The sequence below is a fragment of the Aspergillus heteromorphus genome (assembly GCF_003184545.1).
Source record: "Aspergillus heteromorphus CBS 117.55 chromosome Unknown BO70scaffold_6, whole genome shotgun sequence".
Lineage (NCBI taxonomy): Eukaryota > Fungi > Ascomycota > Eurotiomycetes > Eurotiales > Aspergillaceae > Aspergillus > Aspergillus heteromorphus.
This window is the reverse complement of record NW_020290411.1, coordinates 1,009,539-1,032,918: the sequence shown is the minus strand read 5'-3', so window position 1 is coordinate 1,032,918 and position 23,380 is coordinate 1,009,539. Positions and strand designations below refer to the sequence as shown.

Sequence of the window (23,380 nt, the reverse complement as noted above, 5' to 3'; positions counted from 1 at the left end):
CGTGTCCAATCAAGGGGCCGGCTGAGTCAGACAGCCTTGCCTCCGTCCGGTTCAGGCAGCCAGCGATGGTCGCAGCATCGCCACGCCGGACCCGGGTTGTTTGGTCAAAAATAGAACCCTTCAAGGGTGCAGATAGGCAGAGATATTTCTAGCTTCTGTCTCAGATCTACCTATCCAAACCCGTCTCATTCCTATTAGCCCTCGTATCTATCACGTAGGTGACCGCACTCTGCAGTTAGGTGGGCCGAACGAGAGACAGATACGGAGTAGAGAGACAAACAAGCCCAACCCATCATGTGCCCCTCCCCCTGCCCATTATCATTGCTGGGAAATGCATCCATAGGTATGAGATGAGTCAGACAGGCAACTGTCAAAGAAGATCGTCACGGACAGATAGACACATGGACAGACAAGACAGACAAGACAGACAGACAGACAGACAGACAGGCTGCAAGGAATAATAATCGGTGTAAATGCACCCATCCAACTACCTAGGTCAACCAATTATCATACACTGCTAGATAGAGAGATACTATCTTAGCCCACGGAGATAGATGATACTAGATGATACTACCAATGAACCCCCCCCGACGGAGACCCGTGTGGCGGCGCGGCGGACAGGCAGCCGTCATGATATGACAGGCGATAGGTCAACCCATCTCAACTTCCCTTGGGACTGGGTTACTGTGTAGGTTTCAACCGGAGGGATGTGCTGACAGGGCCTGTACTACAAAAATAGGCTGCGTTTGAGTTTGAGTCTGAGTCTGACAGTAACGCTGGGTCCTTTGCCACGCCACGCGGATGGGCTGCGTATGTAAGGTGGGATCCGTGGGACTGGGGATGTGGATATGGATGTGGATGTGGATTGGGGGATTGGGGGATTGGGGAATTGTGGGTATGGTGGATCGGTTTGTTGAGGGTTGTTGACGAGTAAAGTAAGTGTTGTTCATGTTTGAAGTGCTGTCTGTGTGTTGTGTGCTGTGGTGTGGGATATGAGATGTAGACTGTCGACAGGTATAAGATATGAGGTATGGAGTAGTTATGGAGTATAGTGTGGAGGGGGTACTATATTGTCATATTAGTGGTAGATAGTTGTGGTGGTGGTGTGATATTGATCAGTATGGGTAGGTAGTACGGAGATTGTGTATGGTGGGATTGTTATTCAGATGCCTGCTATGCAGCAGGGAAGTATCTCCTGTTATACTCCGTACTGTCTGTCTAGACAATGGATGGACCCTGGACCAACAGGCAAATAACGCATGGAGGGGGTTTGCGTGGCCCCCAAGCCACGGTCGAGGCCGACGGCGGCCGATGACTGGCCCGCCCGCAATTAAGGTGCCTCCGCACTTCTCCATCCGTCAATTCGAGAACCTCTCTTCCTCTTCTTCTCTTCTTCCACTTCCACCACTCTCTCCAAGGTTGAAAGAAGGCCTGTTGCCTTCTTCTCTCACACCCTTGTTTTTTTTTTTTTTTCATGGTTCCTTCCTCCCCTTCCCCCCTCCCCTCCTACATTGACCGCATTCTACTATCCCCATCACATACACTGCAGCGAGGGTTGTACCTGCATCCATCCATCCATCCATTCCTCTCGATCGCAATCTAGTCTACTTAGTGGCGGCTGTTCGGGCCTCCTACCGCTTTCGGGTCCCCATTCGTATTATTTGCTGCTTCCCTCATTTCATTTCATTTCATTTCAGTTCAGTTCAGTTCATTTCCTGCGCTGGCCTCAGCGTCAGTTCGGTCCCGGTCTTTTCGCCGCCTGCGGGAAAAACCCAAGAACAAGAAGACTTTCTCGGTCCTCTCTTTCCTTCTTTCCCCGCCAGCCCTTTTTCTTCTTCCTTTCTTCGACCTTTCTCTTTTTCATTTAGGTTTTCCTCTCCGTGAGAGTTGGGGTGTTGGTGTACATACTACTACCAACTACAAACTACAGTGGATCTCTCCTCTCTCGTGCCCCCCCCCCCCCACAGTCGTTTCTGCCTCGTTTCAACGATCGGGCATTCGCCGGATAACCTCCTATTATCCATCTTCGATCTCACCCCTCCCCCTCCTCCTCCGTCTTCCGCCTCCCCAATTCCGCTCACATCAGAGCGACCCCGCGGGCGCGAGTCCGTCGCTTTTGTACAGTGCGCTGAGGAATCGGATGTTTTCTATACTGGCATAAGCGGGTTTCGATCGTTTGCTTTTTCGACTTCGACTCTCGATCGCTGGGGTTAAAAGGATGAGTCAGGGTTTCTTCCATCATCTCGACCCTTTTGCCATTACAACCGAGACGCCCTTTGATCGCTTATCCCGAGTTTCCGCATTCGCCGTGAATCGGTAGGAGGTTATTTCTATCCGGGCTACACCATCTCGCGCCATGTCCCGCCGCGATGAATCGCCAGAGTCGCATCGCAGTCCGCGGGAAAGTACGTCAGGGGAACAACCACAGGCACCCGAGGAGGAGGATTGGTCGGCCCAGGATCCCGCTCCCGCATCCGCATCGCAACTTTCACGAAGCCAATCCCTGCATATAGAACCGGACGCTGCTGCCCCTACCCGCCCGTCGATCTCTCCGTCGCGAACCCTGTCGGATTCCGGTCGTCGCTCGTCGCAGCACCATGTTCGCTTTTCGACCGACTTGGAGCGTCCCTCGGCGGAGGAGGTCCGCGTTCCCAATTGGGACCGACGCCCAGGGTCCCGCGGTTTAACCATCAATACCGATGTTGCACATAATCAGATTTCCCCGTCTGGCAGGTCTCCAGGCCAGGGAACCGCTTCGCCCTTGTCCCCGCGTTCCTCCTTGTCCCCGCAGAGCCCCGACACGGGCGGGCGTTCACGGTCGCGCAATCGTGGATACTCCCTCCGACGTACGATATTTGCGAAGAACATCGAGTCGCAGTCGGGGGTTACCTCTCCGGATGCGAATGAGTCGGGTCAACCTCAAACAGTTAGCCCGCAGCTAGAATCGACTCCTGAGGTTCCGGTGAAAAGTTCGATGGAGGAACCGCGCCGGTCAATGTCGACCGAGGAGAAGCAGGACGTGCTTGTAACACATGGGTATACATCTGACCCTAACCTGGAGGTAACCACGACATATTACTCGGATCCTTCCGAGGATCTCAAAAATGAAGGGCAAATTGCTACCGCCGTCTCGTATGAGCGCTGGCTCAAGAAGAGGGCAGCGTTCACCACGCTGATGGTCCGCGTGGAGACCATGCTCGAGACAGTCCGCAAGACCATCCTTCGCATCAAAGACATCCCCCCTAGCAAAGACGGTCGCCACATCGACCTCGATGCTACCCGCACCGAAGACCTCATTGATGAGAGGACAGGGAAAGTCTACATCGGAAATTACATCCGCTCCAGTCGCTATAGCCTGTGGAGTTTCTTTCCTCGTCAGCTGTTCGCGCAGTTTACCAAACTGGCCAACTTTTATTTCCTTATTGTCGCCATTCTGCAGATGATCCCGGGACTGAGTACCACTGGCTCGTTCACCACGTTGGTCCCGCTCCTGATTTTCGTTGCCATCTCCATGGGCAAGGAGGGGTTCGATGACTGGCGTCGCTATCGCTTAGACAAGGAAGAGAACAACCGCTATGCGCCTGTCTTGCGTCCTGGATCTGGGATGTTTTCGCAGTCTGCTCCCAGCGATGGTGTTTCTGTATCGAGTGATTCCCAGGATTGGGCACCGGTGAAGTGGCAGCACATCAAGGTGGGCGACGTCGTCCGGTTGGAGCGGGACCAACCTGTCCCGGCGGATATGGTCTTGCTCCACGCGGACGGACCCAACGGGGTCGCGTACGTCGAAACGATGGCCTTGGACGGTGAAACCAACCTGAAAAACAAGCAACCTTCCCAACCTGTGGCCAAGCTGTGTGGGACCGTTGAAGGCATCTGCAGCAACGCCCTTCACTTTGCCGTCGAGGACCCTAACATGGACCTCTACAAATTCGACGGAAATGTGACGATGTCCGCGGATGAGAAGCTGCCATTAACCAACAACGATATTATGTACCGTGGTAGCATTCTGCGCAACACGGAAAGGGCATTTGGCATGGTCATCTACACTGGCGAGGAGTGCAAGATTCGCATGAACGCAAATAAGAATCCTCGCATCAAGTCGCCCTCCCTCCAGGCCAAGGTCAACCGAGTTGTCATGTTGATTGTAACTCTTGTTGTTGTGCTGGCAGTGGCTTGCACCATCGCCTACAAGTACTGGGCGCAGGATGTTCAGTCTAAGTCATGGTACCTCTTGGACGCAAACGTGCCTATTGGGCCCGTTTTCACGTCATTCCTGATCATGTTCAATACGATGATCCCCATCTCGCTGTACGTGAGTATGGAGATCGTCAAAGTGGCCCAGATGCTCCTCTTGAACTCCGACATCGACATGTATGACCCGGAGACCGACACCCCGATCGAAGCCCGCACGTCCACTATCAACGAGGAGCTCGGTCAGGTCAGCTATATCTTCTCCGACAAGACCGGCACTTTGACAAACAATTCGATGCGCTTCCGAAAGATGAGCGTAGCTGGGACTGCGTGGTACCACGACTTCGATCTTCTCGAAGAGGCGGCCAAAGCGGGTGACCAGACGAAGCTGATCCACAAGAAACGCAAGGGAAAGAAGGCGATGAGCCGCAAGTCCAATGTTTCCGAAGCGCGGAGAGAACCTCCCCGAACCTCGACGTCGATGAACGGACCGCAAGTTCGTGGTATCTCCATGCGCAACCATCGAACCACCGATATGCTCAAGTATATCCAGCGCAAGCCATACACGGTCTTTGCCCGCAAAGCCAAGATGTTCATCCTGGCCATTGCCTTGTGCCATACCTGTATTCCGGAAGACGATGAAGCCGGGAATGTTTCGTTCCAGGCGGCATCTCCGGATGAGCTGGCTTTGGTCATGGCTGCACAGGAGCTGGGGTATCTTGTTCACGATCGGCAACCAAACACACTCACCATTCGGACGTATCCCAACGGACAGGATGACAAGGCTTGCGATGAGGTTTATGAGATCATGGATATCATTGACTTCTCCAGTGCTCGCAAGCGAATGTCGGTTGTGGTCCGCATGCCCGATCAGCGCATCTGTTTGTTCTGCAAGGGCGCCGATAGTATCCTGATGCGCTTGCTCAGACGTGCCGCCCTCGCGCAGGAGAAGGCGGGGGATATCGAGAGACGCGTGAGCAAACGGAAGGCGGCCGAGGCTGCCCAGGTCGTGAGGCGGAACAGCGAGTACCACAGCCGGAAGGACAGCGGCCTTCGGACCAGCTTCGGTCGACCGAGCACGACGCATCGCCGATCGAGCATCACCGGCGACCATGTCTCTGCGCTGAGAGAAAGTATCGATGTCTGGCTCCGTGACAGAGAAACTGACGGCGGTCGTCTGACCCGAGGAGACGATCCGGAATACTACAGCCCCCGGCCATCGGCACAGCTGGGACGGGCTTCTAGCACATGGTCGGACTCGGGAGTTCTGTCCATGATAACGAGGAGGAAGAACTTGTTGAGGAGGCGTTGGTTGTGAACGACGCCGCGGTGTTCGAGAGGTGTTTCCAGCATCTGAACGATTTTGCCACGGAGGGGTTGCGGACGCTCCTGTATGGACACCGCTTCCTTGACGATGCCACCTACAACGAGTGGAAGGCGGCCTATCGTGAGGCCTGCACCAGCCTTGTTGACCGGCAGGAGAAGATCGAGAAGGTTGGTGAGGATATCGAGCAACAGCTGGAGTTGACGGGCGCGACGGCCATCGAAGACAAATTGCAGAAGGGCGTCCCGGAGGCGATCGACAAGCTCCGGCGTGCCAACATCAAGATGTGGATGCTGACTGGCGACAAGCGAGAGACGGCCATCAACATCGGTCACTCTTGCCGTCTTGTCAAGGACTACTCGAACCTCGTCATTTTGGACCAGGAGACCGGAGAGGTTGAGCAGTCGATTGTCAAGATGACGGCAGAAATCACGCAAGGCACGGTGGCCCATTCAGTTGTCGTGGTTGACGGACAGACGCTATCGACCATCGAAGCCGATGAGATCCTGGAGGCGCAGTTCTTCCGGTTGGCCGTCCTGGTTGACTCGGTCATCTGCTGCCGTGCCAGTCCCAAACAGAAGGCCTTCCTGGTCAAGTCGATTCGCCGGCAAGTGAAGGGCAGCGTTACCCTTGCGATCGGCGACGGCGCAAATGACATTGCCATGATCCAGGAAGCGCACGTCGGCATCGGGATCACCGGTAAAGAAGGGTTGCAGGCGGCTCGCATCTCGGACTATTCCATCGCGCAGTTCAGGTTCCTGCTCAAGCTGCTCCTTGTCCACGGTCGGTGGAACTACATCCGCGCGTGCAAGTACACGCTCGGCACGTTCTGGAAGGAGATGCTGTTCTACCTGACCCAGGCTCTGTACCAGCGCTGGAACGGGTACACCGGCACCAGCTTGTACGAGTCGTGGAGCTTGAGTATGTTCAACACCCTGTTCACCTCTCTGCCGGTCATCTTCCTGGGCATCTTCACGAAAGACCTGGCTGCATCCACCCTCCTCGCCGTCCCGGAGCTGTACACCAAGGGCCAGCGCCATGGCGGGTTCAACATCCGGCTGTACCTCGGCTGGACATTCATGGCCGTGTGCGAGGCGATGTTGATATACTTCTGCATGTTCAGCCTGTTCGAGAACGTCATGTTCACCCACACAGGCAGCGACATCTTCTCCGCCGGTCTCCTCACCTTCACCGCCTGCGTTATCGTGATCAACACCAAGCTGCAGGTCCTAGAGGTCCACAACAAGACATATCTCTCCCTCATCATATGGATCATCTCCGTCGGCGGCTGGTTCCTCTGGAACCTGATCCTCACCGTGCGGTACAACTTCAGCTCCGGCGACGGCATCTACCACGTCCTCGACAACTTCCTGTACCAGTCCGGCCGCGACCTCGCCTTCTGGGCCGTGCTCCTCATCACCATCACGGCCGTCATTGTCTTCGAAACAACCGCCACCGCCCTCCGCGCCCTCTTCTTCCCCACCGACGTCGATGTCTTCCAGGAATACGAGCAGGATTTGGACATCCGCAAACGGTTCGAAGAAGCCGCCTCCGACGAGCTGCAGCAGGGCTGGGACCACGGGAAGAAGAAACCTAGCTTCGAGCTTGCGCGGGAGGAGGAAATGGAGGCCCGTGAGCGACAGGTGAGGGAGCTGCTTGCCCGGCCGAGGGTTATGACTACCAACACCAACAAAACGGGTTCCGGTGTCCCGGTTGAAACGGAAGACGTGGAACTCGAGGGTTATTATTCCTCGGGCGGGAATAACGGGCCTGATGGCGAGGAAGAGGAAGTGGAAGTCCCAAAGACCCCAAGACGGTCAGTCGAGGTGCATGAGTTGTTCTCGAAGGGGTTCGGGGCTATCCGGAAGGGTCATTTGAAGTGATGGGGGAAAAAGTTCAAACAATGAAGAAAAAGGGGAGGAAAAAGCAAAAGGGTTTGTGGATATTTGGTTTTTCTTGTTTCTGATGGGCACAGTACAGAGGTGCATTGTTGTTATTGTCTTGTCATTGTCCTTGTCATTGTTGATAATGATGATGATGATGATGATGATGATGTTGATGTTGTTGATTGAGCGTCCTGGCGTTAGAGTGGATACAATACCCCCCTGGTCGGTTCTCGTCACTCACTCATTTTTTTGTGTGTATATAGATATGTATTTGAATGGATGATGATGATGTGGAAGATTATGGTTATACATCGTTTTGATAGATCATTGCAGAGTGGGTGGTTTTAAGAAAAAGAGAGAGAGAGAGAGAGAGAGAGAGAGAGAGAGTAGTTAGTGTGTGGAGGAAGTAAAGTTGAGAGTCGAGACTGATGGACGGACGGACGGGTAAGCGGCAGTCCGGAGGGCCCGGAAGAGAATGCGGGTGTGGAGGCCGACTCCATAATCATCATATTATGATTAATTATTTGTTTGATGTGCTAGTTACATAACTTGCATGTGTTTGTTACTTTCACTAAGTTATCAATAATAAACAAGACCAGAGGGAGTTATGCCCCTAGGGAACCAAGTGGGGCAGGCAAAGTACACATACATATAGAGTATGTACTTGAATTAAGTACTACTACTTACTATACATGAGTTGAACTCGAACATCGAATCTCACGTCCGAGTGGGAGGGGTCACGGTGTTATATTAGTATTATATTTGTTTTATGCCTTCTTGCTTATCACTGTATGTATATAAGGCTTTTGGGTTTATTTATATAATAACTTGGTAGGATTAGAAAGAAGAACGCGGAGCGTGTACTAACTACTAAGAGGCGTGTTCGCGCAGGATGCTGTTATGCTGGGAAGTTCAACAACTTACCAGACGTCGCGTGAGGTGAGGTTGTTTACCTGACGGAGCATACCTAGGCCCCTTACTAGTAGGCTGCGTGGGTTGAGGTGGAGTAGGATTGTATATAGTAGGTGCAGCACTTCGAGCGGGAAGATGCTCACTCACTCAGCCTGGCACAGAGGGTTTTGAGGCTGTCTATATCCTGTGAGGAGCTTGGTAGAGCTTAGAGCTTTATCGAGCGGAGGTGGCGGGGATGTGTTGGGCATTTTGCTTAGGATAATGACAGCGGTAGGGTGTATCTGATGGCATTGAGACTGTTGGGAGGGAGGAGATGGATGGAGAGGAGAGGAAGAAGATGGAGAGGAAAAGGGAGAGGAGGGGAAGGGGGGGTGGAAATGAGTCGATGATGAGATACTTTGATTAGTGGTGACTTGGACGTCGTCGTCGTGATCAAAACGACCGGATTAGGGAAGTCGGGTATCAGACAGATGGAATTCCGCAAAAAAAATAACATAAATCATTCAGATCGTGAGATATCGACATTACATGACAGCCATGAGCCAAAGCCTCAATAATAGTTGTATGGAGTATACAGGCACAAAGAAACAGGAGATGGTATATTGTGCATCCACGGGGTATAGCCACATTGACGGGCTTCCTTTCACATAAATTGCTGCTCGAGGTAATTACCCAACTAGTCCTAGAGTTTATTAGCAAAGAGCCTTCTATCATAACTAGTGATTGGAAATCACCTTTTGCAGGACAATCTCTCCCTCAGCTCCCCATCTACGCAGCCAGCTCGTACGTGCGATACCCCCCGGGCAGTGACTGCTTCGTCGGAACTGGCAGCTCATACGCAGGTAGATCTGTAACGTTCCCCGATCTCTGCGATAAGGCGCGAGTCTTCCTCCGTCGACGCAGGAAGTAAAGCACCCCGAAGCATATGCCAGCCAAAGCGGCTGCTCCAACACCCACACCAGCCCCAATCGCAACAGTGTTCACGCTTGATGTATGTGTATGAGTATGAGAGGTGGCGGACGAGGAGGACGACGGTGCTGATGAGGTCGAAGAAGCGGTTGTAGCGCTGGTCATGGCAGTCATGGCCATGGTATTTGTAGCAGTTGCAGTCGCAGTCGATGAGGCATTGGCCTCCTGAATATAAAAGTCCGGGCTCCAGCTTTGCCATCCAAACAGGGCAATCCCATCGGCACCCAGCTCCACCGAGGCGTTGAACAGTCCGATCTGATACTCCGGGTCGGTTACGTTCAAGTCCCCCGGAATGGCCCAGCTGTACTGCTCGAGGGTGCAGTTGGCGGTTTCATTGACGACGAGTTGGTAGAGGGCACTGGTTTGGGTGAACTTGGCCCCGACTGAAGACGAAGACGAAGACGAAGACGCTGGGTCAGTTTCTGGTCGTCATCAAGAGAGAGTCTCTGGCACGCACCGACGATTTCATCGATGATCGACCCTCCCGCGCGGCCCAGGGAGATGTTCAGTGGCGTGGATCCGTCGTCGATCGCCCCCCACTGGAGATTGAGGGTGTCGCCTGGATTGAACTCGGTTCTGGTGAAGCCATACCACGTTCCGGCAACGCAGTTCTCAAAGCCCTGGGTGGACATCGCGCACCAACAGGGGCTGGATCGAGGGCAGAATGGGACGCTTGGGGATAGGGCTGGACGGACAGGCCAAGGAGGGCAGACACAGCAGGTAAACAAGCCGGCCAGCAGCAGAGCCCCCCCTCCTGGCGACCCAATATCCAGAGGTTCTAATATTAACCACCATCTGGTGGTCGGTCCTCTCCTGTTGCAGCCTTCCAGACAGCGTTCCTTATCCACGAATCGGACGCATGTCTTTGTTCCTGCGGCCACTGGCTTCGCAACGGAAGCGCTCCAGCAATTGGATACCAGCTGGATGGCTCTGGTCCGGACGACGTGGTGTGCTTCTGGTTACGGGCATTTCCGCGAACCACGATCGAGGCCTGGAGGAGTGACAGGAATCGAGCGGACCCAAGGCCACTCCCCGTCGCCGTTTACACGCGCCGAACACCCAATACCCCTGGATGCCCTGGTTGTGCTCATTTGCGAGCTGCATGTGGTGGGTCGGTCGACTCTGTGGTCAGCTGGTTTAAGCGCTGTTGGGTTTAGAGTGCGGCACGGTGTGCATTAGACCCTGGCTCTTCATTTAACCCCCCCCCCCAAAAACACCCAATCGTGGCACATGCTTAGCGCCCAGGAGCACCTGCTGCTCTTTTGATGGGCCTGGCGCAGCCTGCAGTCTGCAGCCTGATTCAAGCCGGGGCTTTCACTCTCTTTCGCCCAGTTCCGTGTCACCACCAACAGAAACTCACAAAACTTCCTCACTCTCAAGGCATGAGTGTCGGATCTCTTCTCCTTCCACTTTCACTTTCCCGTTCCTCATGATGGCTACTTTCCGAAGCCAGCTCCGGCGGCGAAATGCGCTCTTTGCCTTAGGGCTCGTGGCCATCTTCATCTGGACCTTCGCCTCGTTCTGGTCCCCCACTCCCAGCACCTCCTCCAGCCATGAGGAGTTCTGGAGGGACTTCCACCCTCTCTTGACGGCCTCGGCGCCCAGTGCCAAATCTCCAGTCCGACTGAGAAATGCCGAGTCGGTTGGCTTCGATCCAAAAAACACCGATCCCCTCCCCGATCTGCTGAAGCTCTCGCCGGAGGACGTATCAGACTTGAAGCTCGCCCATGGCAATTTCCTCGCCTCGATCAAACAAAGCCCCCCGAGTCTTCACTACCAACCTCACACCCGCGGCCTCGTTTCCACCGCCGGAGGCTCCTACCTGCCTGTCCTCGTCATGTCCCTCCGAATGCTCCGCCGCACGGGCTCGACCCTCCCGATGGAAGTCTTCCTCGCCAGCTGGGACGAATACGAAGGATATCTATGTCAGATCGTGCTTCCCTCCTTAAACGCGCAGTGCATCGTGCTGTCCGAGATCCTCGACGCCGTCAGCGACAGCAAGACCAAGATCGAGAAATACCAATACAAGGTGTTCGCGATGCTCTTCTCCTCCTTCGAAGAGATCCTCTTCCTCGACGCCGACGCATTCCCCCTCCAGAACCCCGAGATATTGTTCACCTCCGACCCCTTCCTCTCCAAAGGCCTCATCACCTGGCCCGACTTCTGGCGACCCACCACCTCCCCCCTCTACTACGACATCTCCGCCCCCGACCTCCCCCCAGAGACACCACGACCACCCAGCAACACCAACCCCCCAACCCAGCCACCATCCGCCAATCCACCGAGTCCGGCGAGCTCCTCCTCTCGAAGCGCACCCACACCCTCACCCTCCTGCTTGCAACCTACTACAACTTCTACGGCCCAAGCCACTACTACCCGCTCCTCTCGCAAGGCGCCGCCGGCGAAGGCGACAAAGAAACCTTCCTCGCCGCCGCAACCACCCTCCACCAGCCCTTCTACCAGGTCAGCGAGCCCATCCGCGCCGTCGGCCGCGGCACGCCCGACGGGTTCGCCGGTTCAACTATGGTCCAGTACGATCCGATCGAAGACTACCTGCTCACCACCAAGGGCGAGTGGCGCATCAAGGGTGACCCTGCGCCTGCTCCGCGTCCGTTCTTCGTGCACGTCAACTTCCCCAAGTTCAACCCCGCGACCGTGTTTACGGAGGGGCCGCCGAATCCTGTCGTCGACGAACGGGGGAAGTATACCCGCGCGTGGACGTCGCCGGATGATGTCGTCGCGGCGTTTGGGGGGCTGGAGACGGAGAAGGGTTATTGGACGGAGATATTGTGGACAGCGTGCGCGTTGGAGGGGAGGATTACTAGTTGGAGGGGCAGGGAGGATGTTTGTGAGAAGACGTCGGATTATTGGGATACCATTTTTGGGGATGGGGAGGGGGAGGATCATGGACATGGGTGATGGTAGTGGAGTTGGTTGGGCCTTGGCTCTCTTGCACAGGCTGCAGGACAGGACTCTTGAGATGACGTGACGATATGTACTTTGCTTTCCTTTTGTTTTCTCTTGTGCATAAAACGTGGACATAATGGGGACTAGATGGGTAGATTTCTAGAACTGGATGTATGTACAGGTAAGATATATCTCTGCCTTAGGACCATCTCCCTGAATTAGCTAACGTGAATACCATCATATTTTATCATGTCAATATATCTTAACTTGACAGTATCAAACAATATACATAAACTATGAGGTATAAAACTAGAGAAAAAGAAACTGATACTCGACGGGTGTATATTAACTGGTACCGTACTACCATTCCATCCTCCCTCACCATTCAAGCAAAAAAAAAAAAAAAAAAAAAAAAAAAAAAAAAAAAAAAGATAACGACAAGGATATATATTTCCCGCCCCCCAACTCAAAATCCACAAAATGCAAGCAAAATCCCTAACTATCTAATCCATCCCGTTGACTCAAAACGCCCAGTGATCAGTCCATCCATCCCTGCTAGCGGGCGATCGTGTCGCATCGCCTTTGTTTTCTGTCTTTGTTATGCATGTATCCTGATCTGTCCAGTTCGCTTAGAATGTTGATCTCGATCAACCACCCACCACCCACCAACCAACTAGCCAACTAACCAACTGCTAACAAACCAACTGCCAACCCCAACAATCAAGACCCTGACTCGCCACGTCAAACCTGCCTGCCTAAATCACGTCCAGCCGAGTCGAACCGCGTCGGGTCGAGTCGGGTCGAGTCAAGTCAAGTCAAGTCAAAGAAGCGAACCGTAAACCGTTCCTAGTCTTAACCCCCTGTGCCAGATACCCGTCTTCTTTGTTGCGGGGATATAAAGAGGTGTTTCAGGGTTGGAGACGGAGGATCCGGTAGATATGTCATGCATGCATGTGTGTATGCATGTGCATATAGGTCAGGGTATGTGTGCTGTAATAGGTAGTAGGTAGTAGGTAGTATAGAGAAGGATGGGGAATCCACCCGGGCACTCAGAACCTTGTACAGCCCACGGTGGTTAGTTAATGGTTCGATCTAATCCTATTAAATCCCAATCTAATGTGATCTTTGTAACTAAACCCAACCAACAGAACCCATCAAAGTGATGTGAAGATTATACGCATAACTACCGAAGTAAGTAGGTGGTACCTACCTGCCTACTATCTGCTTCATCTACTCCATCCTCTCGTTATTATTCTTTATCATCATGATCATACCCATACCTCTTCTTCTCTCCACTCACTAATCTCATGACCTCCCCGATGACAATCTGCAATATACCAAAAAAAAAAATTCCTCGTATAATTAATTACCTACCAAATCACCAAAGCATCCACATGCACCCTGCCAAGTCTAACACAACACAACACAACACAACGAAACAGCAAATCATAGAATAAAATAAAATAAGCTAACCATCATAATATAACATAACATACCAAACCCAACCCAACCCAGAGAGAACCAGACAGGTACATAATAATAAGTAGTAGATATAAATGTACTAGATAAGGTACTATAGATTACCAGGACCCCGATCCTGACCGCCTCCCCGAGTCCCGACATTCCCAAGCCGTCACAGACTGACGGAACGGCCGAATGATCGACTCTATAGCCGCATAGCCCGCGCTCCTGACTCATCACCTTAATTTGCGCGTGTCCGGTTGCGTTGCGTCCGTCCGTCTGTGTGTCTGTGTCTGTCGGTCTGTCATGGGAATGGGAATGTGGAGGTTTCCGCGCCAATTAGATTGGGAAAAGGGGGGGGGGGGGAGGGGGAGGATGGTGGGTTTCCGTTTCCGGGGGTCATGTTGGTGTTGGGAATTTCTGTCATATATGAAATGAAATGAATTGAATTATGGAGGAATGCGGGATGGGATGATCAGGGGGGGTATCTATATCTTGTTATGGAGTATGGAGTATCTATCTAGTGAATAGAATAGTGGTAGATGGAAAGGGGAAAGAAAGGAGATGGGGAGGATGAGGGATGAATGGACCGTGCATACCTACATGCTTACGGGGGGGGTTGAGCCTCAGGACACACTCCCTCCCTCCCTCTCTCCCCCTCAGAATGAATATGTAATCGGAATTCCCGATTCCTGAGCACAACCACACCCCTCTAACTGGCCAATCTATGTAGGTAGTAGTTAGTTTAGTTGGCAGGGTAAATTAGCCTAACTGAACATCCGACCTGCCCAGTGCCCAGTATCTAGATAGATACCTATCTAGTGCCCAGTGCCAAATGCAAAACAGGTTGGTTGGTTGTCCGGTGGAGCCTAGAACTACCTACTAGTATAAGTTATACTATACTAGGTAGGGGAGGGAGCGAGACACCACGCCTGCCTCTAGACCTTCTTCTACCTTCTACCTAGTACTCCGTACCTAGATAGAACTAGAGTGCTAGACTACTAGATACGTACCACGCACGCCTGCCCCGTGCTCTAGGCAACAGATCCTGGACCCGAATAAACACTAGCAATGGGCAGACTGGCGACTGGCAGGCAGGGCAGTGAGTGGTTGGAATCTTGGAGGGTACGGACTACGGACTACGGAGTACGGATAACTACTACTTAACTAGCAGAGTTAGTACGTGGTAGGGGTTTCGCCGCGCCGAAATCCGAGCACTAAGAGACACCGGTAAATGCCAAATCACGGGTGCAGACACTATTGAAACCAAATGGGGCAGATCTGGGGCGCGATCGAGTAGTAGGAGGGTATGTAAAGAGTTAGACTGGGCTCATAGGCTGACCGTGTGTGTGTGTGTGTGTGTGTGTGTGTGTGTGTGTTACGGTTACTGTTCCGGACGGAGTCGGAGCGTCCGTGTCGGGGATTCAGAGCGGAGAGGGAGGTATTCGGGTTGGGGTCGTACGATGAGGATGAGGACGATGACGATTGGCATGATGTGGATGGAGATACGGAGTATGGGTTGGATGAATGATGAATGAATGAATGGATGAAGGGGCATTCTTCGTGGGGAGGACTCAGGAAGGGAGGGGGGGGGGGCAAGTGATGCAGGATGATGGATCCAGGATGCAGGATGCGATACCGATACAGCGCACCCCTATCACATCCAGACTAAGCAGGCTAGCAGGTGCTGGCCGCTTAGCGCCAGCGGCAAGTCTCGACTCCTCCATCGGTGACTTACCCGGTGCGGCAAGGCGCGGGCGTGCCTGTCCTCGGGCGGTCGGAGAGAACGGCAGCTCAATCGTCATCCGGCCTATCACCTGCTGTGGCTGAGTTGGCCTGGACCAATGGCAGGGGTGAGATGCACGGATCACCTGCGGGTCCGGTCTAAATACTTGCCCGAACCGGCTTAGCCCAGGTCGTACAACCGGAAGTCAGGCAGGTACCTTCATTTGAGGGCCGAAGCGGATGTACATTCAAGTTTCCTGGGCGTGAAGGAAATGCGCTGCGTACCTGCGTCCTGCATCAAGCATCCAGTGCACCTGAAACGGAGGGGGGGGGAGACATCCCAGTCGGATGGATATGTGGATGGATAGAAAGGATTGATTCTCATGAGGATCCCGTTCGCCAGGTGGCCTGCCCTACCGTATTAATAGTAACAGGCTCGTGGGTTCGCTGCTATCTAGCCGCCAGGATTAATTAATTTGTAAATTGAAAATTGATAGACTCGATTGTAGTCTGACTGGTGACTGGCTAACAGCCTCTGTAGATACTACAAGATAGATAGTACTTAGTCTGTACATAAGGAGTTTATTGGGTTTGTACAAGTCAGCACGAGTGCCGAACAACGCTTCTCCACCCCCTAGCGCTGTCATGCACAGCCGCCCAATCAGCGCCGGCCGGATGGCGAGGGAGGGGCGGGTACCTGGATCGAATCATTGAAAAAGTGGGAGTGAATTGAGGTGCGGTCGGGTAGGGATGGGGAGAGGCGAGGGGACGACATATTAATAGAATCATCCACCATGTCGATAGCTGCGAGCCACGGCTGTCTGTCGCCTGTACCTGAGGGACTTCAAGTGTGGGAGGCCACTCATACGACCGAGGGCCGGGCAAGTGAGGTCAGTTGCCGGGATCCTGACCCGAATTGACTTTCCAACTACACCGGCGCCCTCCTGATTCTGTGGCTCTCATCCACGGTTCTGACCGGGAGCTGCACACAAGTAACCGTAAACAACGCCCTTTCTGCCAGTCCAACGCTGAGGCTGAGAGGGAACCTTAGTCATGCCCTTTTGGACTTCATGGTTCAGGAACCCGGTCGAGTGGCAGGTTCCCCCCCTCCTTCTTGGGCCTTGAGATTGGGAAGTTGGGACAAGATTCCCCTTGGCGTCGCCTCTTTTTTTTTTTTTTTTTTTTTTTTTTACCTTTCTCCCCTCTCTGTCCTTGTTTCGGCAAACGATGAGGTCACTCCACCATATTAAACCCTTTCTGTAGCTTGTCAATTGTCGGGCGCTTATGCGATCCCGCCCGGGCTTTCGAACGGTCCAGGTCACGTTGTGCCTGGTTCGCCGGCCCCTGTTCGGATCCCTCGGTGGGCTCGGCTGCGCACCATGTCTCTGGAAACTGGAGTATACTACGGAGTATCTATCTGCTAGTTCTGCCAGGCGAGAGGCGAGGAGAGCTATGACGGACGACGCATGGTAACTATTTATGGATGGAAGATGTCCGTCGGTTGCAGTGCCTGTGCCTGGTGCCTTGCGTAAGGCACCGGGTTGTCTCCGTCGCGTCCGCGCTGGGGAGGTCCAAGGCGCGAGGACTGAGGAGGGGCCGCGACTGGCGGGGGAAAAGTACCAAGTACGAGCATAACCTAAACCATCCTGATGTTGCAGTAGCAGAGCTGCAGAGGGTGGTGCAGTGCACAGTGCAGTAAGAGGGCTGCAGACGGACGCTGATTGGCGAGCAGGGATGCTAAACAGCATCGGGCAGCAGGTGTGAGTGTGAGTGTGAGTGTGCAGCAGCCGCGACTGGATGCAGGGGCTAAAACAAGGCGGTGGGCTGGTGGTGGTCTAGTCCGGGTCTGGTTGGTAACCTGTAACATTCTGGTCTGCTTCAGGCCATGTGAAATTCTGTAACATCCCAGACGTTTGACGAGTCGCGATGGAGACTCCTCGTCACCATAACAATCCCACAGTAATGCCTGGCGCCAAGCCATTGGAGATACTCGGTGGTAGTATTTGTAGATAAATACGAGATGCGATCAGTCGAGGTTGGATGGGTTACCCCTATACGGAGGACGACCTGCCTGCCTACCACTCACTCACTCACTCGTCTACTACCTACTGTACTCCTACAGCTACAGGCTCGTTAAAATACAGGGAGAAAAAACAAACGGATACAAAACGGAGCAAAAGGGAAAAGGGAAGACCGGCCAACCAAAAAAAAGGAAAAGGGAAGAGAAAAAGAAAAAAAGACAGAAAAGGGAAAAAGAAAAAGAGCGAGAGGCGGCCAGCCCCACGGACTGGAGAAGGTCAGGAACAGCCGGTGCCAAAACAGTCCAGCGCCAACCACAGGCCCGCTAACCGCTTCGGGCCCTCCCCCATCCATCTCCTGACCTTCTCGCTCGCTCGCCTGTCTCCTCCTCCACCCGTTTGTCTCGCTCTCTCTCCTCTTCTTCCCTTCTCTTCCCTTCTTCTTCTTCCCTTCTTTTCTCTCCCCTCCTCCCCCCCCCATCGGCCATCTCCACCTTCTTTCCTTTCCCCATTCACTCTTTTTTGCTGTTTTCTTACCCTTCCATTCTTTCGTTTAACCACATTCGCTCGCTTCAGTCGATCGTTACACTCTTTCACGATCCAACTTGATCTGTCTATCCATCTATCCTGCGTCTTCGCTTACCCCCCGGACGGTGATCCATCGAAGCATTTGTCATCTCAAAAACATCCTGCCTCGAAAGCTGTACCAGCCTGCCCATCAACGACACGTCCGGCTCTACTCTGGTCGCGAAGATTAGGATCTGTTTACCCCTTCCAGCTGCCTAGGTCGGCTGTTTATATTCTTCCACCTTTTACGCTTCTGCGACGCGCCCATCCGCCCGCGCTTTGCGTTCTGGAACCTCCGGCCCTCCATCCGGTCTCCAGCCAAAGCGCTTCCATTCGTTTGATACCTCCCGCATTCTCTGGCGCTTGACGCTGCTTCAGAGGACCGAATCCCCCCTCTATCCTCCACTGTCGGCCGGATCGTCACAAATCGTCTGCCCCCTTCTCCACCTGGGAACCCCCCGTTTTCAGAATTTGGCCGTATCTCCTTTTCTACATCTATCATCATTCAACTTCGCCCAATCCCTGCAAACATGTCTTCGAGAGACACCCCTGACCCCTCGACCACGTCGAACTCTTCTATCGCCACTGCACCCACCATGACCTCGTCTTCCTCCACCACGTCGAGCCCGTCCCCGGCCCTGTCCGATGCCACCATGACCCCCTCCGCCTCGGCACGTCGACCCCAGCGGAAGAGCACTTTGACCCAACAACAGAAGAACAACAAGCGGCAACGGGCCACCCAGGATCAACTCGTCACCCTCGAGGTCGAGTTCAACAAGAACCCGACCCCCACGGCTGCCACCCGCGAAAGAATCGCCCAGGATATCAATATGACTGAACGGTCCGTTCAGATCTGGTTCCAGAACAGGTGTGTAATCCGCCCTCGCGATGTCTGGACACCCCCGCTGACTTTACATAGACGCGCCAAGATAAAGATGCTCGCGAAGAAGAGCATTGAAACCGGGGAAGGCTGCGACTCAATTCCCGAGTCCATGCGCCAGTACCTGGCCATGCAATTCGACCCGAGCAAGCCCGGTGCGAGAGATCCTTTTGGCCGCACAGGGGCATATGGCGCCGGCGGCGTTTATCCCCACGAGGCGGCCCCGTCTGGCAAAGTTGGTATGTTTACGATGCCCCTTTATGTGATCTAGAGGGAATGCTGACTGCAAAAGTGATTCACCACTTCACATGTCGGTCCTTGACTATCGGAAGCTGGCGACGTATCGGACAGAATGCGATGGACCTGGTGGTCTTCTACTCCCCAGAGAAGGCCTGCATGACCTACTATATCAACAACGATTCTGCCGGTTACAAGATCGAATACCCCTTTGCCTACATCAAGAACATCACTCTGGAAACCGGCGACCAGACTCCCCAGACCAACGGCGCCCCTCCGCGGCCGGGCGGCCTGGTGGTGGAATTGAACCGGCCTCCTCTGTTCTACATGGATTCCTCCAACTCTGGTGGTTTCTACCAATGCGGTGATTTCACGGAAGACCAGCAAGCCAGCCAAATCATGGTCCACCACCTGGGGGGCCATCCCAAGGTTCTCAGCGTGCAGCTCGCCAAGCTGGTCTCGCTGGAGTCCTTCCAGAACCGCCTCGCCTACAACAACTTCGCGATGAACCCGCCCATGTCGCCTCCCTTCATCCAGCGCCCTGCGTCGCAGCCGAATCAATTTGCTCAGCCCGCCTTCTTGAACATCTACCCGGAAAGTCACCCTCATCTGAGCGTCCAGGCGATCCGCGGACACAAGCGTCAGCGCAGCCGTTCGGTTCCGGTAGCCGTCGACTTCTCTGCCATGCAGGCGCCTCTCACGCACTACAACATGCCTCAGACTCCCGCACAGTTCAACCATGCCGATACGGGCATCTTCGCACCTGTTCCTCAGTCAACTCACCCGTTGGCTATGAACCTCCGGATAGACACATCTGCCGCCTTTGGGTTCGACCCGCGGGCGCATCCCATGTCGGCCACGACGACGGCGTCGCCGTCCGAATTCGCCAGCCCCGGGCTTTTCAGCGCCGGAGCTGGCGGGGACTCGACCCCTGTTGCGACCAACATGGGCACCCCTTTCAATATGCCTTTCGTCTCGCCAGCGGTTGACTCAACTGTGGCGCCCCAATCAGCTTATTCTAACGTCAGTCATGCCGATCCTATGATTGCAAACCATTCTCCCCCGTTGTCGAACCTCTCCCACGCCTCGCAAGACATGTACCTTGGAAACGAGCACCAGCCCAGCTATGGGGATGATGCGATGTCCATGAATGGACTCTATTCCAAGCACAACATGAGCTTCGCGGTTCCCACGTCCATGGGCCTTGAGAGTAGCACCTTTGATCTGCCGATGCAGACCATGTCCGGCCACACTTCCCCCGGTGTCCACGGCGACTTCCAGGGCCTGACCCTGGAGAACGTCGATCCCAACTCCTTGGCACCCGGTTCCTGAGGGGCTTGAGTACTCCTCTTGCTCCCGGTCCTTTCTGGGTTGTATACGCCATTTCTCTTATTCAGCCTCGGCAGGATAGGTACCACCGAGCAGTCGGGTTTCCTACCAAACATACACATGGCCAGTTGCTTCGAACCCCCTCGGCCGATAAGACCATCCAGGCATGTGCCGGAGCTCTCGCCAATTGACAACGACGGGGAGGATGTCTTCCTTCCTGAATTATGTTCTCAGCGTTTCTTCTGTATTAATAACCTTCTTTACGGGGCTGGTCCTGAGCGTTCATCGCATTTTATCTTGTCCCCCGCCGGCTCGCTGGGGGGTTTCTTCACCCTTCTTCATTCACCCTTGACCACTTTTGATTTTCCTTTCTTTGTCTTCTATACCTGGTCAGGGGTTTTTTAACGTGGTTATGCCAGAAAGTCAGACTAAGATGGCGACATTCGGTTCATTTTCACTTGGTTTCTTCTGGGTTGGCGGGTTAGGAATCGTTTGCATATTCCCTTTGTGATGGTCATTTGTTGCCCTGAGAGTGGTGCGCCTCCCGTCATCTAGCATCTCATCTGTGTTGATAACTTGCCCGCGGTGCCGGATCGTGGCGGAGCTGAGACAATCTCCGCCTGGATCTCGAGCACCGCCGATATGGAGACAAATTCTCAGGTGCAACCTGAATCATGAAACACGATCGGTCCACATCCGTAGCACCGCCCGTGGCACTGCCGACCTAGAACCGAGGACGGCGCCCATCTATCTAGGACAGGGTATCGTAGTACTAGTACAGCCGGTAAACCTAATCTGAATTACTCCTGACTAGCAGGATGATTCGCATCCCACCCCCTCGGCAGCGGCGCCTTCAGCCCCCTCGACCCGCGCAGATAGCCCTCGACCCAAACCTCCATCTTCTCCAGCAGGTTCATCTGCCGCGCCCCCTCCGTCACACCATCGCGGCACCAGACGCTCCACGACCCCATCGCGGCGGCCATCAACACGTCCGTCCCCAACCGATCCCCCACCACGGCAATCTCATCCGCCCGCTCCACCACGCCCCTCTCCCGAAACCACTCCAGCACCTCCCGCCCACAGAACGGCTTCTTCTCGCTGCCCGCCGGCAGCACGAACACCGGGATCCGCAACTTCATCTCCCCCAGCTTCTCCTCGAGGGAGCGGATCTCCGCGTCGTAGCGCGGGTGACTGCCCGCGCGGTTGGAGACAATGAGGATGCTGTTGTCGTGCCGGAACGGGGAGGTCGCGGAGGTGCGGAGCGCGTGTAGTTTGTCGAGGATTTCGGGCACGAAGGTCGTCGTTTTCGGGTGGCAGAGTGTGTTGTCTTTGTCGAGGACGAGGGCGCGGATTGTGGGTGTTGGTGGGTGGGGGGTGGGATTGGTGCTGGTGGTGCTGGTGGTGCTGGTGGTGCTGGTGGTGCTGGGGCTGGGGGCGATGAGCGCTGGGCCGAGGTTCTCGGGCAGGTGAGTGATTGTTGGGATGGTGAGGTGGGGGAGGAGTTGCGAGGGTTGAGTGAGGAGGGTCGTTACGGCTAGGGTGAAGGCCCGGAGGTTGCTGTTTGGGGATTGCATTTTGGATTGGTTTTCTCTTGCTGTTTGGGTGGGCTTCGGGGTTTGGATGGAGATTTATGGAGATAAATGGAGATAGATGGAGATGGGATGGAAATGAGTGGGGTGATGGTGGATAGATCAGTTGCGTAAGTGATGCATGGTACACGGAACGTAGGGAGGGGAGAGACAGACGAAGATCCGGATCGATGTAGTCTAGAATGGATGGACGAGAAAGAACGGAATGAAGGAATAACAACTAGTTATGGCAGGAAGCTTCGGCTGACTACTTCCTTCCTTCCTGGCTGGTCTTGGCCGCAGAGCCGCAAAACTCTCCGCCGGCGGAATCAGGCGCGCGCCAACGACAGACACTCGCCAGTCAGTCATTCTATTCCCTCCGCCACTGTCCTGTCGCTGTCTTGCTCTGATATTCCCGATTCAAGAAGAGCCGTTCGTGTCTCTTTTGTTACTTCTTTCTGACCTCCCCCCCTCCCTCCGCAATGGGCAAGTTGACCAGCACGATCGGTATCCCGATCAAGCTTCTTAACGAGGCGCAGGTGAGTTCCGTTCCTGGAGACTATGTATATCTGTCTGTGCTTCTGGGTTAGAAGCTAATGGGTTGTTTTCTCCAGGGCCATGTCGTCACACTGGAGATCACTTCGGGCGTCGTCTACCGTGGAAAACTTCTAGAGGGTGCGTCTCCGAGCGACCGCTTCATCGACCTTCTTTCCTCCGTTTTTGCTACACTGCCGTCGCGATATACTATACTTCAAGGGAGACATACTGATACTGACTCCATCCATCCAGCCGAGGACAACATGAACGTCCAACTGAAGGACATCACGGTCACCGCGCGCGACGGTCGCGTGTCACATCTCGACCAGGTCTACATCCGGGGAAGCCATGTGAAGTTTTTCATTGTGCCGGATATGCTTAGGTTGGATCCTCCTTCCCTATTCCTCTTTTCGCAAACATTACTCCCGGCGTCATACTTTTCCGTTGCAAATAAGGAATCCTGGAACAGAAAGAAGCTAATAATACATCATCTAGAAACGCCCCCATGTTCCGCTCGAGAGGCCAGCGCGGTCGCGGTGTCGGTCTGGCTCGTGGTAAGGCCACGGTGCAGAGGGCTCGGGGACAGAGACGGGGCTGAATGGCATGAGGGTGTCTATCTATCTATCTGATCGGCGTTTTTGTTTTCTTTGTTGTGTGTGTGTGTCATATCGGGTCTGAAAATCAACTGAAATCGAAATCGGATTTGGGATATACCCTGTTTCTTGCTGGATGGTTGGTTACTGGGACTATGAGGGATATCGAGGGTATAATAGGGGTTGTTGCTGCTCAATCGAGGGTGATGGGGATGATGGCTACCGTCTCATACCGTACCATCTTTAGACGATTAAAAAAGGATGGGGATTGGAATG

At 54.0% G+C, this 23,380-nt stretch overlaps 6 protein-coding genes across 6 annotated transcripts; 4 read left to right on the top strand and 2 right to left on the bottom strand.

Moving 5' to 3' along the window:
- The first annotated feature begins 1,966 nt into the window (after window positions 1-1,966).
- BO70DRAFT_360355 (aminophospholipid-translocating P4-type ATPase DNF3) lies at window positions 1,967-7,784 on the top strand. Its single transcript, XM_025542762.1, has 4 exons — window positions 1,967-2,763; window positions 2,794-3,025; window positions 3,062-5,460; window positions 5,532-7,784. The coding sequence occupies exons 1-4, from the start codon at window positions 2,357-2,359 to the stop codon at window positions 7,396-7,398; spliced, it is 4,905 nt and encodes a 1,634-aa protein (XP_025401597.1). The 5' UTR covers window positions 1,967-2,356; the 3' UTR covers window positions 7,399-7,784.
- Window positions 7,785-8,949: 1,165 nt separating this feature from the next.
- On the bottom strand, window positions 8,950-10,018 carry BO70DRAFT_200925 (uncharacterized protein). Its single transcript, XM_025538587.1, has 3 exons — window positions 9,740-10,018; window positions 9,048-9,665; window positions 8,950-8,995 (listed from the first exon to the last, which is right to left on the bottom strand). The coding sequence occupies exons 1-2, from the start codon at window positions 9,912-9,914 to the stop codon at window positions 9,082-9,084; spliced, it is 759 nt and encodes a 252-aa protein (XP_025401596.1). The 5' UTR covers window positions 9,915-10,018; the 3' UTR covers window positions 8,950-8,995; window positions 9,048-9,081.
- Window positions 10,019-10,714: 696 nt separating this feature from the next.
- On the top strand, window positions 10,715-12,427 carry BO70DRAFT_385955 (alpha-mannosyltransferase; the record flags this gene model as incomplete). Its single annotated transcript, XM_025545780.1, has 2 exons — window positions 10,715-11,485; window positions 11,524-12,427. 2 exons carry the CDS (start codon window positions 10,715-10,717, stop codon window positions 12,199-12,201), a joined length of 1,449 nt encoding a protein of 482 aa, XP_025401595.1. The 3' UTR covers window positions 12,202-12,427.
- Window positions 12,428-18,409: 5,982 nt separating this feature from the next.
- BO70DRAFT_200874 (homeobox domain-containing protein) lies at window positions 18,410-20,491 on the top strand. Its single transcript, XM_025538586.1, has 3 exons — window positions 18,410-18,828; window positions 18,880-19,079; window positions 19,133-20,491. Exons 1-3 carry the CDS (start codon window positions 18,491-18,493, stop codon window positions 20,407-20,409), a joined length of 1,815 nt encoding a protein of 604 aa, XP_025401594.1. The 5' UTR covers window positions 18,410-18,490; the 3' UTR covers window positions 20,410-20,491.
- A 715-nt stretch (window positions 20,492-21,206) lies between these two features.
- On the bottom strand, window positions 21,207-21,980 carry BO70DRAFT_385953 (phosphatidylglycerophosphatase; the record flags this gene model as incomplete). Its single annotated transcript, XM_025545779.1, has 1 exon — window positions 21,207-21,980. The coding sequence occupies one exon, from the start codon at window positions 21,978-21,980 to the stop codon at window positions 21,207-21,209; it is 774 nt and encodes a 257-aa protein (XP_025401593.1).
- Window positions 21,981-22,318: 338 nt separating this feature from the next.
- BO70DRAFT_360349 (putative small nuclear ribonucleoprotein SmD3) lies at window positions 22,319-23,269 on the top strand. The gene is made up of 4 exons (XM_025542761.1): window positions 22,319-22,513; window positions 22,589-22,649; window positions 22,764-22,893; window positions 23,007-23,269. Exons 1-4 carry the CDS (start codon window positions 22,457-22,459, stop codon window positions 23,107-23,109), a joined length of 351 nt encoding a protein of 116 aa, XP_025401592.1. The 5' UTR covers window positions 22,319-22,456; the 3' UTR covers window positions 23,110-23,269.
- The last annotated feature ends 111 nt before the right edge of the window (window positions 23,270-23,380 follow it).